At 34.3% G+C, this 15,806-nt stretch overlaps 1 protein-coding gene across 1 annotated transcript in view; it reads right to left on the bottom strand.

The window, feature by feature from the left end:
- Positions 1–508: 508 nt before the first annotated feature.
- Positions 509–15,806, bottom strand: part of OTOGL (otogelin like) — a 79,299-nt gene continuing 64,001 nt past the window's right edge. Inside the window, exons 45-58 of the mRNA XM_026049724.1 lie at positions 15,437–15,622; positions 13,571–13,783; positions 13,081–13,185; positions 12,668–12,775; positions 11,998–12,099; positions 11,352–11,456; positions 11,234–11,274; positions 10,245–10,308; positions 9,221–9,399; positions 8,476–8,580; positions 7,501–7,620; positions 6,113–6,158; positions 2,225–2,304; positions 509–1,196 (exon numbers count right to left, since the gene is read on the bottom strand). Of these exons, the coding sequence (XP_025905509.1) occupies positions 996–1,196; positions 2,225–2,304; positions 6,113–6,158; positions 7,501–7,620; positions 8,476–8,580; positions 9,221–9,399; positions 10,245–10,308; positions 11,234–11,274; positions 11,352–11,456; positions 11,998–12,099; positions 12,668–12,775; positions 13,081–13,185; positions 13,571–13,783; positions 15,437–15,622 (1,655 nt within the window). The 3' untranslated portion in view covers positions 509–995. The remainder of the gene's footprint in view (positions 1,197–2,224; positions 2,305–6,112; positions 6,159–7,500; positions 7,621–8,475; positions 8,581–9,220; positions 9,400–10,244; positions 10,309–11,233; positions 11,275–11,351; positions 11,457–11,997; positions 12,100–12,667; positions 12,776–13,080; positions 13,186–13,570; positions 13,784–15,436; positions 15,623–15,806) is intronic.

Below are 15,806 nucleotides of genomic sequence, written 5' to 3'. Positions count from 1 at the left end.
GTGGTATAAGGGAGAGCATCTTCAACTTAAAATGCTGAATTCACGGGCATTCTCAGCCTGATTCTACATGTCTAGCTAACCTACACTTTTCAAAATCTGTATCTTAATAGACTTTTTTTGTAGCCTCAAAAATGGTAAGTCCTAGATTCATTTAATAGTCCAAATGTCAATATTCAAAAAATGTATTTAATTAAAATATATTTAACAAAAAAAAATCAAACTGTTAAGCAAATGGTAAAACCCACTATGAACATGCACTCCCTTGTTTTTGCAATAAATACATACATATATAGGCAGAGCTATATATTCTACAGCTAATAGTCATTTTCTTATTTGTAAAAACTTTAAAATGTATATAAAATAGAACCCCTCATAACAGACAAACCTTTCAGATATTTTAATGAAAGCACAGCAGACTGAACCCTTCAGTCTTTGCCTAGCAATGCTTTGCGTTTATAACATAAATAACAAAATTAAGTAAATATCAAATGTTTAAAAACTTTATTATTATTTTACTTTATACTCTGAGAATTTACTAAAGGTATTTACAAACTGTAATCACGTTTCACAGCAAATTCCAGTTGAAGCAGACTCCAGTCTGACAATATCTTACATTAAAAGTTAGGCTTTTCAGCAAGATAAAAATGTTTGTTTAACCTTTTTTTTATATATAAATGAATTCAGTRGTTCTCAAAAACACAATATAAATCTTTAAGGAGCATCTTTAAGGCATCTTTAAGGAGCACATTAGAAAAGCACTGGACAGAAATGAATTCTGACTAAATTATTTCTGTTTGAAAAGGATTTACGTACTTCTTTCTACATACATCGATATTTTAAAAGGAAATTTGTAGAATAAAACCTCTACTAAATTTGTGAAAGATTACATTATGAATATAATCGATGAGACTCTATCCATCCAAGGACAAAGCATACAGTTTGGTGAAAGGAAACTCATTTTCATTCTTCGGACAAAACTGTATACGCARCAGCACTCAGTTCCACTGGCATGAGCAGTCTATAGGCTCCTGAATGACATACATGATTTCAGTGCCATTTCCTGAGCAGTAGAGAGGCACAGTCAGATTGCGTGTCCCAGTTTCTCGACAACATTTACAGAATCTTAAATGGCTGTCAATATTAACATTAAAAATCGTTGCAGACGGGCATTTTCCATCGCAAGAAGCCACATTAACCTGTTAATAAAACAACTCAAGTTAGACATTTCGGGTTTTGTTTTCAAGATATAACACTCCAAAATTCTTTGTAATCAGAATCCATTTTAACATTTGGGAAGGATTCTTTATCTCTAAAATTCATTTGTACTAAATGTAGACACATTTCTAATGAACTTTATTTGAACAGAGGACTACTGATTAGTTATGTATTCCACCTTAACCTTGAGCAAAACTTTGTTTCTGTGGATCCCCCCAAAAAATATAAAAAGTAGAATTACAAATGACTAACTTTTAACAAAGTGGAAAACACATTCTTTTCATGTTCACTGTTGTAAAGCAACGTTATTCTAAAGAAAACGAGGGAAAGTCATCCCTTCTCTTTGAAGGTTTGAGAGGGAAAGTGCATTAGCACCTCCTCCTTTATGACTATGTAGTTTCTTGAAAAGAAGTTTCTCAGAAGACTTCCGGAAGTCTCAGTATTTTGGGTCAATGACTTTTCCTTTAAGTACTAGATGAGAAAAACAGTCATTCTTGGGATATATACGAGGTGTTATAGACAACACTGCAGTTGAGAAATAAAGTGACTTAAATGGAGCCATAAACAAGGTGGATGGTGAACTTACAACTTTCAGAGACATGCAAATGAAGGAGAATACACMTTAAGGCCTTTAAGGAGGAATTTACCTATGTTTCCATCACATCTTAAGGGGAAACTTTATGCTCTTTTTTTTTTTTAAGCAGGATATTACTTCATGGTGAGGAGTTCAGCTCCTTTGTCAATAATAAGCAATTACACTGTGTACTTTTCATTTGGAGACAGATGTTTTTGCAGGTAGGAGGGCTCTGCCCTTCAGCCATATATGAGCCAAACCAGTTAATTTTATTCTACCCACAAGAAGGAAAACATTCCCAGAATGTTGTGAAAGGTCTGCTTTTGTGAAGATAGCATTTTATACTGCTTATTGATGGCTTTAATCCATTTTTAACACTTGATTTGGAACGCTGCAGGCACCGCATGAAATGCAGTTTGTTTGTTTTATGCTTACCGGGCTTTGACTTATACAGCCGCTTTTTCTTATGGTTGTTCTGATTGTCATTTTCTGACAAATCCTATCTTCCTTTTTACCTAATAAAACACAGAAAATACATATTGAATGAATGTACTTTCTGTGCTGTGTTAAATATTAAGAATTGAAGGCTATTGAAACAATTTTAATAATTATATACAATTTTCATTACTGTAAGAACTGAAGCCATTGCTTCTATAACATGGCCTTTAAAAAAAAAATCTCTCATTAATAAATACTTTTCGGAACTTACAGATCTTATAGCTGGTTTATATAAGAACAGCTGAGATATAAAAGCCCATTAAAACTAAGTAATACCAAAATAGCAATACACATATATCTACATAAATTAAGCAACAAGAAAGAAAATGGCTTAACAGGAAGACTGCATATATAAGAAGGATCGATTGAAGGATATTCTGCTGGATTAATAGAAATACTGAAAATAAGTACAATTTTGATCCTGTATTTTTGAACATTTCCAAAACACGACATGCGAGAAGTTGTGATTGCAAGCTGAGTTGTGACTGCAACCTTGACACTATTCTGATTCTTAAAATTTAAGTATAATTATATATGTTTTGATATCTTTCTCAGAACGAACAGTTTCAAGGAAACTTTGAAAGACGGAGAAGCAGATATTTCACAAGTATGATGCAGCTTTTACCACTCAGAACTGAAGCAGATAGTGTTCAGTCAGCACAAAGGCATTGGAGATTTTGGAAATACTGCATCTTCCCATACATTCTGGGAGATATTTTTTTTCAGTGTTTGAGAAATAAAGCTATCCAATGCATAATGAAAATCACAATACAACTCTGAAACAAATAAATGTAAAATCTTTCACGTTGCACTCCATAAGAGACTGTTAGTTATGACTGTGTAGCAGAAGTGATTTAGATCTACAGTTCATCTGTTGATCAAAATCAGCTACTAGGTTTGTTAGCATATGAAATAATAAGCACTATTTAGCTGAGTTTTTCTTCTCTTCAGCACCTGCCTGCATGGTCAGGTATATATTTTTTCCCCAGATGTGTGGTGAACACTCTTATAAAATTAGTGAGCTGTGAATAAGCAGCATCTTCTGCAATCAAAACTCCACTAGGTATCCCAAAATTAGCCTAGCTCTCCCACTTTCAGCTGTCTGAAAGATCGGCATTCARTGTGAGCTATGCTAGTTTTACTTGCTCTTAAGTAAGAAATCAAATTTTCTGTAACATTGCATATCATTAAAAGCAAAGATTTACGGTCATAATGCAATGGTTCTATAACATTCCTTAATTACTGGTGTAAAGAGTATATATTGACATATGGTTGTACTTTAAGGCTATATGTTTCTCCCCTCTTCCCCCTGCAACATTTTGCTAACTTCGTAAAACATATCATTTTTGACACAGAAGAAATACAGCATAAATCCATATCTTCAAAGATGAGATTCTCTATTTTAGGGCAAAGAAAGCTCAGCCATTAAATTCAGAGACATAGGATCTTATTTAGAATCTCTCATTAACAGTAATTTAGGATGATAGTATCTGTAAAAGTAACAATATTTCCTATCTACTATGGACAGTAAATTCATGTATAAAAAATTGATTTTATAAATGAAAATAGGGAGGAAGAACTGTGAGCAGCATATACTGTAAATGTATGAACCCAACTCTGACAGGTGCCGAGCAGTGAACTCTAGACAGGCTTTACGAAAACTCTGATTTGGGAGGCTAACGAGGGACCAGGATCTCTCAATACCAATGCCATTAACTACATGGTAACATTTAATGGTAGTGACAACTGTAAGCATATATACAAGCAGTGTTTACACTATTATTAAAAAAATAAGAAATTAATTATTAAAAATAATACCTGGTTCACAATTAATACTATCAGTAGGCACTACTGGACTAATGGCAAAGGGTAATACACCCAATCCAGAACCTGGCAGAATTATTAGGAATATAAGTTTCTCATGAAATATAAACATTTTTTATATAAATGACATTTCATTAATTCTTACACTGCCAACTGCCATTTTTCTTTTAGCAAAAGGTGAGAGGCTTTCCTGTTACTCTTCCGAATTTAGAAAGTCTGCAACTGCTTCAAGTCTCACTAAAGATGACCTAAACTTTATTAGTCTCCTCGTTAACACAAAACTGGAATCATGTTTCCTTGTAAACCAAACTTTTGCAATGAGTCTCTCTATGGCAAGGTAAGAATTAAATATATGCACTCACTTTGCATGCATTGAATCAAGCTCTTTCAGATTACTTSTTCCCATTAAAACCCCAAGGTGCTGCAAGCTCTATTGGTAAGTTTTAACTGCTTCACCACAGGGCACATGCTTTTAGTTAAAAAATAAAATAGAAATACACAGAAAAATAAAATATTCTTTTTCTCTTAGCAGCCACCTCAGCACATATTTCTGAAGTATAACAATGCCTTTCCTGAGGCCAGAGAACATGGCCAGAATATGAATCTTCCTGGTCAACAGAAAATCATTAATCTTTAGGCTAATTTTCTAAATAAAGTCAAGCTAATTTTTGTGATTTGTTAAATATTTTCAGCAATATTTAACTATTTGGATTAAGAATATCGATTAAAATATTTTAGTGCAATTCTGGTGTTGTTTTTCCCTGATGATTCTATTTTTTAAAGTATTCTATTGTATTTAACTAGCTATTTTTAGTATGATTTGCATATAGTAGAGCAAAAATACTTGTAAGTAGTTTTCAAAGCCTACATAATTTGGAAAGTATTGTTCTGTATTTGGTAAGTATGGATATTTCCCCCCATCAGCAAAACTATTTACAACAGAAATTCATATATGTAGCTAATATCTTGCACTTTTAAATTTTATAAMTTTCTGTGCATGATATTTATATGTCCATGACTTCCCATTCAATATTATTAATGACAGGTTTGTCAAAAAAAAATCAAAGTCTAGTTGGTTTGTGCATTTTAACTCTGATGTCAAGCACAAATAAAGGCTGATAAAGCAAGAAGGAATTTTTATGCTATTCAGCAAGTTTCCCTATATAATTACTTCCACAGTGTGCTACTTTGTTTTCATGTAATATTATAATATAAAGAGCATATAGTAATAAATTCAATTTAATTACTAAAATAACATATATGCTATAATAGATAATAATCTGTAATTATATAATCTGATAATAAATTCTTTCCTATTCAACACTGCAGAGAAAATCAGATTCTATTCTCCATCTGGTTTTAATTTTTTCATAAATTATTAGACTTTTATATAAACATTCAGAAAATGGGATGGCATTCCCAGACAATAAAAGTCAATTTTACATAAGGGTTGTTATCATCAATATAATTTAACCTGGAATAACTTTTCCTCATTTTGGGTGTAAATATGTTTTCTGATGTGGAAAGAATTCATTTGCAATAAAAATAATTAATTCTCATATTCCAACTCTAGAAAATATACAGGAGTGGAACAGATAATTTATAGACTTGTTTCAATATATTATCAAATTAGGAACCAATTTTAGGGGGAAAAATCCGTAGCTTTTACGGTAAAAATTATATCGGTGATGTTTTAGAGACAGCTTAGAAATAGAGATGATCTTTTCATTATTTAAACTGAGATAACTTTTCATGTTCCTCAGGAGATTTGGAGAGATTTAGTTATACTCCAGAAGGATAATGTTAAAAATCACCAGTCAGCAGTCAAAAAAAGCAAGATCTTTAAATAAGAAGTAGTTAAGTATCTATAACAACTCTGATTGTTGGAGGGGAGGGAACTGCATGCTTTTTCCTTCTTTATGTCCCAGCATTTGAGGTTAAAAAACACAGACTTCCAAAACCAAAGCCAAACTAGCACATATTGCAGCCTTCTTCACTTACAGGTCTTGCAGCAGCCATCATTATATGTCTGCACAGTTCCTCCATTCTAGGAAAACAAAAAAGAATATATCAAAAAAGACTGTGTCCAATGAAAAGATGAATTCTCTCTCAAGATCTTTCAAATTAAAAGATGTCCAGCTAGTAAAAATTAAYAGTGTTGAAAACAAAAGAATTAAACAGATGTGTATCAGGTGCTGGCTCGCTTCAAAAATCYTTTAAAGATTATACAGTGAAAAATGAGCTTCTTAATGTTTATCTGATCGGAACTCTTCTGAATCAGCCACTTAGTGTATAAGCATCTTTTAAATCATCTGCTACCGTCTATTTCCTTACCACTGATATTTCGTAGGATATTTTAATTTTTTTATATATATATTTTGGCCAGTGATGTAAAAAGATTTATACTGATCATATGCCAACAATTAGTTACTTGTAGGTCACTCTTCACAACATTATACATAGGTACACTTTTGAAAGGAGGTACTAACTGCAGAACTTCAAAWTTCCTGATATATTCTTCTTTTTCTGAAATAAAATTTGTTATTGCTTTCCTCTAAAGCTGCATTTAGCCAAGGAAGCAACAATAGATCAAAATGAAGAAAATGTCCTTTTCAAATTAAGAAAGTGCAAGTGAGAGACAGCAAGCAAAAYGAAATTTTGGGGCAAGCAAGAAATGCACCTGCAATTTTAATGAAAACCTAGAACTACATATCAAGCAAGCCAGCGAATACAAACAACAGATAAAACATAATTTTCAGGCTTCCATCCTATCAAGCTAGCATGCATTTTTACCTCATTGCAGAGGAAAAAATACTAAGTCATTCAAGAGCTTTTTAAATGAACACTTAAACTCAGCCTCCTCAATACATATTTGTTCTTCAGAGATTCTCAAATGACTTCAGAAGAGGTTTCTCCTTAGCTACCAGCTCAGGTCTATATCTGGYATCTCTCAAAAGTAGGTCAGACAGACCCAGGGAGTTAATTTTAGAGTTCCACTCTTTAAAATCTTGACCACTGATTCTAATAAAAAGTGACAAAAGAATAAGTCAAGGTAGAACATTGGGAGTAAGCAAAGGCATTACTTTCAGATAGATACATTTGGATAGTCCTCTTTAGAGAAGAAACAAAGAGTTTTTAAACACATGCAACAGATTTATAGGACTTCTGATGAATTTAGACKATATATTATATATATATGGTATATGATAGTTAGTCAAAAAGTCTTTAAAAAAAACACAGAGGACAAGATTGTAAATTGCTCACTTACCTACCACTTTTGTTTTGTTTTAGTTTAAAGCAACTGCATGAGGTGTGTGTATTTCCTCATGTAGGCCAAACTCCATACTGGTAGATCAGTTATTGTTACTCACCTCATCCAAAGTACAAACCTTTGTACACTCAGTGTCATTAAAAGGGGGACAGATAACACTGGACCCCAGTATCATAGCCCCTGCTGTGGTCTTTGCACACTTGTAGTTTGTGCAGTTGGAGCTCCAAGTGCTTCCTTCCTGAATGTACAAACAGAATTCAGGAAATTGTCAGAAAACACAAAACCATCACTTATTTCTGAAAGTCTTGTAGGATGTAAACATCATTATTTTGTGCTGTGGTATCCACTGAACTGAGTGGAGACTCTCTTGCCCACAGCCACACTCAGCAAAGGAAGGTTCTTTCTCACCCAACCACCTACTTCTCCRTGGAGCCAAGGATCTACTGTCCAGCACATTGCTCAACATGCTGAGCTCGTGACAGGAGTCTGATAGTTTATTTTTCCCTGAAAACAACAGCAAGCATTAACCAAGTGACAGTCCCTTCGAAATCCTTAGATGTGGCTGCGGGAATGCATCCTCAGAGACCTGAACCTGGTACTCCAGCACCTGGATGTTCCCTTCCCTTCTAYAGAAACCAGTGGGGAGAAGAGCGGCCCTGGGCAGAGCAGGACATGGGAATCCCAACATGCAGAAATATTTCCAGAAGTGTTTCCAGCTCCACTAATTCATAGCATGTGGTCCTGCTTCTGCAGAACATCTCACCTTAGGTAAGTCASAGCAGCCACATATCTTGAAGTGTATCTATGGAATACAGATACACATAACCATATCTAATATAGAGCTACATATCTATGCAATATACTATAACCAATAACGTGAAATAACGTATTCACTTATTGTGAAAAAGCATTTCTAGAAAAAAACATATATTTTTCGAGTTATACCATTTATATATCCTGGAAATGTGTTGTCAGCAGTAAAGAGACATGAATCAAAATTCATACTACTATAAGTCAACTAAATAAAAATGTTATACCACTCTGTCTGTTGTATCATTACAGTTATTTTCTATCTCTGTGCAGAGACACTTACTTCATGCACAACTAATGTTCCATTTTCTGAATGAAAAGAACAGGACACATTCTGGCAGGTACCACAGCAAGTATGGTGACTGGAGGAAGGAATATATATTTGATGCTAGTAAGAAAACAAAAACAACAACAACAAATATCATTTATTTTATCATTTTTAAAGATACAATACATGAAAGTCCACTGATTTTTGAAACAAAAAATGTTATGAGAAATGACATATGCATTGTGCCATGACGTGTATGTGTGCTTGCTTATGTATATGTATACACATAAGTAAATCGGAGTAAGGCTCACTAATTTTAGACTTGAAAAATCCAAAGCCCACCTTAGGCCCTGACAGCATTTCAGTTGACAATTTTTAGGATTGCTCAGTCTGATGGAACCTGAATTTCTATATTAGGACATCATCCTAGTTAGTCTGAAATCCCAGTGAAAGCAAAGCATCATAGGCATCAGTAATAACCAGACACCACTGACTCCAACAGCAGTATTCTCAGTGCAGAACATGACATTGTATTTTCTCCCCCCAACTGTAAACTGAAATATAAAAAAAAGTTTTGATATGTTCACATATATTACCAGAAATCATGCACCTTAAAATAAGGCTGGAAACACAGAATATATGTGTCATTACCCTTGAGTTCTCAAGCTGTTGCTAAGCAAACTGGACTGGCAGAAAACTTCACACAATTTTTTCTCTCAATTGCAATGTGTGAACATGCCTGTATTTTAGGAATACTCACAGTTTCACACTGCTGAGAACAGTTGACCATTGTGAAATGCACGGCGTTGTACCCTGTGTTCGGATCTTTCTCTGGTAAGCACTGCACAGTGTAGCAAAGGTCTCCATCTAARTACTGAACCACTGATTGTCCCGGACTCAGGACAGTTACGTCTTGGAAGATGCACACATCATCCTTTTCTAGCACCAAAAGAAAAAAAAAAGYGTCACCAGAGAATTTTTTTTTTCGTAAAGGAAATTAACAGAATCACTATGGAGAAAAAAAAAAATAGTAGGGTCCTATGCTCTGGGAAGTCTTCCAGTCTTTATACTGGATTGATGCTATAGAATATCATATCGATGGTGGTAGGGATATAATTCACCTTAAGAAAAAGCTACAAGATGCACGACTGGTTAAAATTGACAACTTTTCTGGGTTTTCTGTTTTTTTTTTTGTTTTGTTTTTTTATTTTAAAAAAAGTTTTTAACAATATTAATTTCATTGCCACTCCAGAAAAGTGAGTCTTTTTGCCAATTAAAATATTATTCCTATACTTAATTGTGGGATAYTAAAATACTCTAGTTGCACTGTAGTTGTGCAACCTGCTTAAGCTCTCCTGTGTGCAGCTAGGCTGAAAGTCAGACTTCACAGGGGAACAGAAAAAAGTAAAGAAAGGAAGCAGAGAGATCTAACTTTAAAGCCGCACAGTTAGCCTCATGACAGACAGACACAGAGTTTGTTTTTCTGACATTGTGCATTCTCTCCTTGCCACCTCTGGTGGACTACAAGCATTCACACAGGGTTTCAGAGCCTGCTTCATATCTTCCTTTCACTGGAGATATCTGCCTCTGAAAGTAGAGGCAGTCCTAACATGCTCCCGTGACTCAGGACTGCATTTGGGAAAAAGCAAAATTGCCACTAAGTAGCCATAAAATCATGAGAAAGTAGTGTTTGTATTTGAGAAGGTGATTATGGCCCTACTTCCATGATTTTGCACTTTATTTCTAAAAAAAAAGAAAAAAACAGATACAAATATGAAGGTTACCACAAATGTAGTGAGTGCATCCACAAGAACTGGAAACACTACTATCAATTTTCTGAACTTCTCCCTGAATATGAAAAGATAAAGGATTGTTTAAAATCATGAATAACTGCAATGCTTACCAAGAGAATGCACAGTACTGTATTTATCACTTCCACCTCCACTTTCATAAACGAGAAAAAAACGTAGTGCATTCAAGAAACAGTAACAGGTTCAAAGTTATTCAGTGTATTTATCTCTAAACATGAGCAAGTCTTTAATTTTATCTAGGAATGAATATGAATAGCAGAGTGGCTAAAGTGTAGTTTTCTACAAAGCTATATTTTTTTTTTGTAGTAATCATATTGTTAAAATACTGCTTTCCATGAGACATCTTTCAAAAAGGATTCAAATTTGCAACTTCTGTTTGCACTTTATATTATGTATTACATCGTTATATAATAAGAAAAGAAGGGTAAAGTATGGCTTTTTTATAGAGAGGAAGCTCTTTTCATTGTGGTAATAACAGGAATTTGAACACTCACTCTTAATGATTTTCCATTATCATAGTCCCTATTTTTAAAACATGAGACAATCTGTGAGGACTAAAATATTTATGGCTTCTCATATCTTGTAAGGTCAATAGGGGTAAATCRTTTTAATAAGAAGCTTAAATGATTAACATTTTAATTATTAAAAATGTTTAAAACATTTCTCCAGATGATACAGATGATAATCAAACTCATCCTTCTTAAAYACCCAAACAACTAGGAGTTGTTTAAGTGGAAAAATTTCTGCATGTTGGTTTTTGCGAGCAGTAAACAAAACAGTATTACTTTATTTCTCTTCTTTTGCTGTCTTAAACCATGCAAAGTGTAAATTTCCTCAAGGGAAGGTTGCAGCCAATCCTTGCTCAGTCTTGCTCCCTTTTATAACTAAATAAAGTAAGGAATGGAAAGGGAGGTGTAAMTGCTGAGTGCTATTAATAGAAATATCTAAAGGAAAGTTCTTACCAATTTACAAGTCAGCAAAGTAGTGTTTTCACAGCTACATTCTGAGAAGAACAACAAAAAACTTGTTAGTCCATTAGCTAATTTTAGCAGCAATAATAAAGAATAAAACAATAATTACCACAGTGCCATTCTGGACAACACTGCCCAGGTACATTTTCCTTCACAAGTGTCATGTCATCCGTGCAGTTCATAGGAGGCTCAGAACAAAGGTTTTCATCACAGACTAAATGGGGGAAAAAGACAAGTATCAAAGTTTACTCAGACAAATTTCCTTGGAAATTTTCACCTTGCATTTCCCTTGATAAAGTATTCTAAATATTATTTCTTTCCAATAATCTGTTGGGAAAACAATGTTTCTTGAGCAGTTATGTTTATAGACATTACTCAAAAACATAGAGCATACTTTTATAACACCAGTAACGTGACTGCACCACAGTGCAAATATCTCTCTCTGGTTGCTTGCTGCTTGAATAGTAGCCATACGAGTAGCATTTGAAATCCTCAGTCTAGTCCTTCCCCTAAAAGTTAACCATTTTATGAAAGTGCACAAACACTCATGAATGGAGCCACGGAGGTATGACAGTATACAAATTGTAYATTTTATTAGAGATATTTCTAGTGTATGCACATATATGTATGGACGATTTCATATCTCCACACTAAGGATGGGATTCAGCTCTAGATTAAGTTACCATCTTTACTATATTTGTCAACATACTGAACTAWTAAGAGTTGCATACTGAACTTTTAGCAGTTACACTCACCACAGTAGTAACGAGGACAACAGTAATGTATGGTGTTAAGGTCAACAGTGAGAATTTCTCCTTCATTACACAAGGGAACAGGGTCGATACAGGATTCACAAACTAAATTAAAAAGAATCAGACATTTGCAAAGTTTTATATACTAGAAAATTAGCACTTTTGAGTCCTATATGATACAGTTTTTATTACAAGCTTTAGGACCTTGGAGAGCTTTAATGGACTTGCACTCAAATACAATATAAAATATATTTTATATATAAAATATATAAAATATATAAAATATATATTTATAAAATATATAAAACAGTAGTGCACTAATGTAGGTGTCAAGACTTGCACTTAAAAGCATATAGCTTTTTGATAAAGAACAACCAAAGATGAGTTGTGATCCATGAAATAGCACACTGACAGCATTGATCATATAACTCAGTGATAAAGAAAAATGTCTGCTAACAATTTTTATTCTGCAGTTCATATATGATGTTAAAAACTATGTTGGAAATAAAAGATTCCAAAAAACAAGAAAATTCATGCACTAGAGAGCCTGACCCATTTTTAGGCCCAGCTCCAAGAATTTTTGGGTAGAGTCATTATCTTTACAACTGTAGATTAGTTTTGTAAACACCTGACCATTCTTCAGTTATCCATAAATATATTAAAGTCTTCTTACCACAGAGGTAAGAGAAACAACAGGGAACTTCTTGTTTTGCTTCAACAATAAACTGATCTTCTCTGCACTCCAGCTGGGAAGCATTCACACAAACTGAAGGATCACATTCTGTAAGACATAAAAAAATCATCATTTTTAAAAAGAATCACAGAACTCATGCTAAAAAGAAAAGTTATTCTTTGTAAATTTTTCTTAGTCAAAAAGAGAACCCTAAAATTGGTTTTAAATCAAAATGACATGAAGCATAAATACAAAAATGATTGGAGAGCCTGAGAAGAACGTAACGCTAGTGCCATGTGCAGTGTTCCATTCTATTAACAACAACAATAAAAAATCCTAAGACAGACTTGCTTACAACAGATAATATCGGTATGGAAAATGATCCCTTACTAGTGCTTTTTTATTTCCCTTACCACATCGGTACTGTGGACAGCAGGATAGGGCATGGTAGCTAACAACCATTTTTTCACTGGTTTTGCATGTTGGAATAACAGCCTCACACAATGACATGTTACACTCTGTAGAAAAAGCAAAACCAAAAATGAGTGTTACTATGACTTATTCAAAAACAAGTCCTGATCATTAAGATATTTATATCATCTAGAACAGAGATCAACAAACAAGATTCTTAACAAGTTTTGTTACACTAGTGGAAATAAGTTATGTCTACACAGTCAATTCTCAAATCTGACAACTAAAACAAACAAATAAACAAGAAAAAATCACACCAACCCACCAAAAGAGCCTGCTTTGCTGAAATACTGCTAACCAACCACAAATACCCAAAAATCACTTCCAAAAAAAAAAGTTACCTTATACCCTGTCTGCAAGTTAACATGTGCTGAATGTCAAGTCCTTATTTTATACTTCAGTTAATAAAGATCTGTGTGGTCGTGTACATACCACAAACTTTTTTTGGACAGCAAGCCTTCTCTTCAAGGATGTGGACAATAACTTCCCCTTCTCTTTCGCAGATTGGTGATGGATCCTYGTCACATTCGGGCTCTACTGCAATGACACTTCCATTTTCTAGGCATTTGTACATGCAGCAGCCTTTTGTGGACTCATTCCAAATCTCCCCAGCGGAGTGGGGTTGTCCTTTGTTATCTGTACATGCTAAAGGAAAAACATTATATCCCTCAGACAAGAAATACAGAATTTCCTGCAAACAAGTATCAATTACTCTGTCATCTGGATAGCTTTACTGCATAAAATATTATGAAGTAAATTATTACATTGATGTGCTTTATTTCTTAAAACAGGCCTGAATTTGAATTACTGAAAATAAATACTTGTTTCAAGGAACTGTTCTATTAATATTGGCCATTCTCCAAATACGTGTGTCAGTTTTCTATACCAATTTCCTCTTTATCTCTAGACATTAGGAGTCAGAGGTCCAAAGATACTGGCATCAAACAGTTCCTTCTTAGTCATACYTCCTCAATTAAGTAAGTAAAGCATGTTTTAAATCCAAGCTAAACATTTTTATATAGATTTGGCTCTTAATAGAAGTCAAAAGTTGGGCAGAACAAATGCAGCATTAAGTTTAGTAAATGCAAGTTGCAAATAGAAGAGCAGATGAGTTCAAATCCTAACATTCAGCATTTACTTGAGTCCCTCTGCCTCAGTCTAGTCTGCACTTTAAGCATATTGGCCACAGAAGTACCCTCACACACACTGTGTGTACTGTTTGTAGGTAACCATCTTGATTTATTAGGAAGACATGGTTGCAGACACACAGAATGTCTATTACTGGTGCTACACAAACATCTAATTCCACTTCACTCAGGGYAAATACGCAATATTTGTCTCTTTTTCCAACCTAGAATCCCCAAAGCCTCAATAATCTCTGCAAAAGAGTGGCAAAATGCCGTAACATTCTGGCCAACCCTCCCGAAAAGTGGTTCAGCCTTGACTCAAAGTACAGCAGYTAATTCAGATAAAGCATCCTCCATTTTTATAAGGATGCTTGCAGTTAACTATTCTGTTATCTTCATTTCATATTCTCACACCCGCTCTCCCAGTTCTTTGGGGACTGAAAAGTTCTCATTGAACTTCATTTTCTGTGACAGTTAAGCCTGATCAATCACAATACACTYGTTGAACTAGTTTTGGACATTTATTGTTAATGTCACCCTGCTCCACTTTCTGTTAATTCAATCTCTCCCAACAGCAATTCTTCAAGCAGACAGMTCTGCAGCCAGGACTCAAACTACAGAGACTTATGAAGTGTGCACTTTGTGCTATATATAGAAACAAAATCATCAGATAAAAAGTATAATTAAGAGGAGCAGTTAACATTAGCATACAAGTAGGCATCTTGTTTGATAGCTTTAGCTTCCAAGTGATCAGGAAGTATTTCCTTGCCTCCATACAGAGATTTATAACCAAGAACTTATGGTTTACTGGGGAAATGCTGAGAAAACTACTGCAGTAACCAAACAGAAATGGGAACTTCAGGACACCATGTTCAAAGAATCCAAGAAAAGACGACAGCCCTTAAAAATAAACAAAATGAAAGGGCCCTGCTATGGGTTAAAAAAAACTCAAGTGCACTGGTAAGAACTTATCCCTTCTGTTCCTTCCTGAGTACCCTGCAAAGACACTAAGTCTCAGTCTGCAGAATGGCTATCAATTTTCCCAATGCAATTATATCGCTTGAATCCAAGTGAAGTGAAAGCACAAACTGGTAGAGCTTAACATAAAAGTTAAACTCTGTAGAAGGTGACTTCCAGATTCACACCCTCTGASGACTGACACAGAACATACTGCATTTTTCTTCTGGTATACAGAGATCAGAGTCTGTTCTATGCAGAATAGTCCCATTTTCACACACACAGTCTTCTCTTAAATAGGAACAGGGAGAATCTTCATAAAACCACTTATTCAAGCATGTCTTGGCTTCACAGGGTTGCACACAAGGCTGGTATTCCTTGCCATCAGGACAACTCAATGCTGCAAGTCATAAGGAGAAATTAAGTGAAACTTTCATTCTTTCATCATTTCATTGGATAAATAAGAACAAATGCATCTACCAGAAAAAAAAGTATACATTTATATTTTTAACAATATACTTTAGGTAAGCAATTAATTAATTAAAGATTAAAATCAACCCACTACATTTCAACTAAAGCAATAC

This window comes from Nothoprocta perdicaria, unplaced genomic scaffold (genome assembly GCF_003342845.1).
Source record: "Nothoprocta perdicaria isolate Ctin4 unplaced genomic scaffold, notPer1 scaffold_61, whole genome shotgun sequence".
Classification (NCBI taxonomy): Eukaryota; Metazoa; Chordata; class Aves; order Tinamiformes; family Tinamidae; genus Nothoprocta; species Nothoprocta perdicaria.
This window is presented reverse-complemented; position numbering and strand designations above follow the sequence as displayed.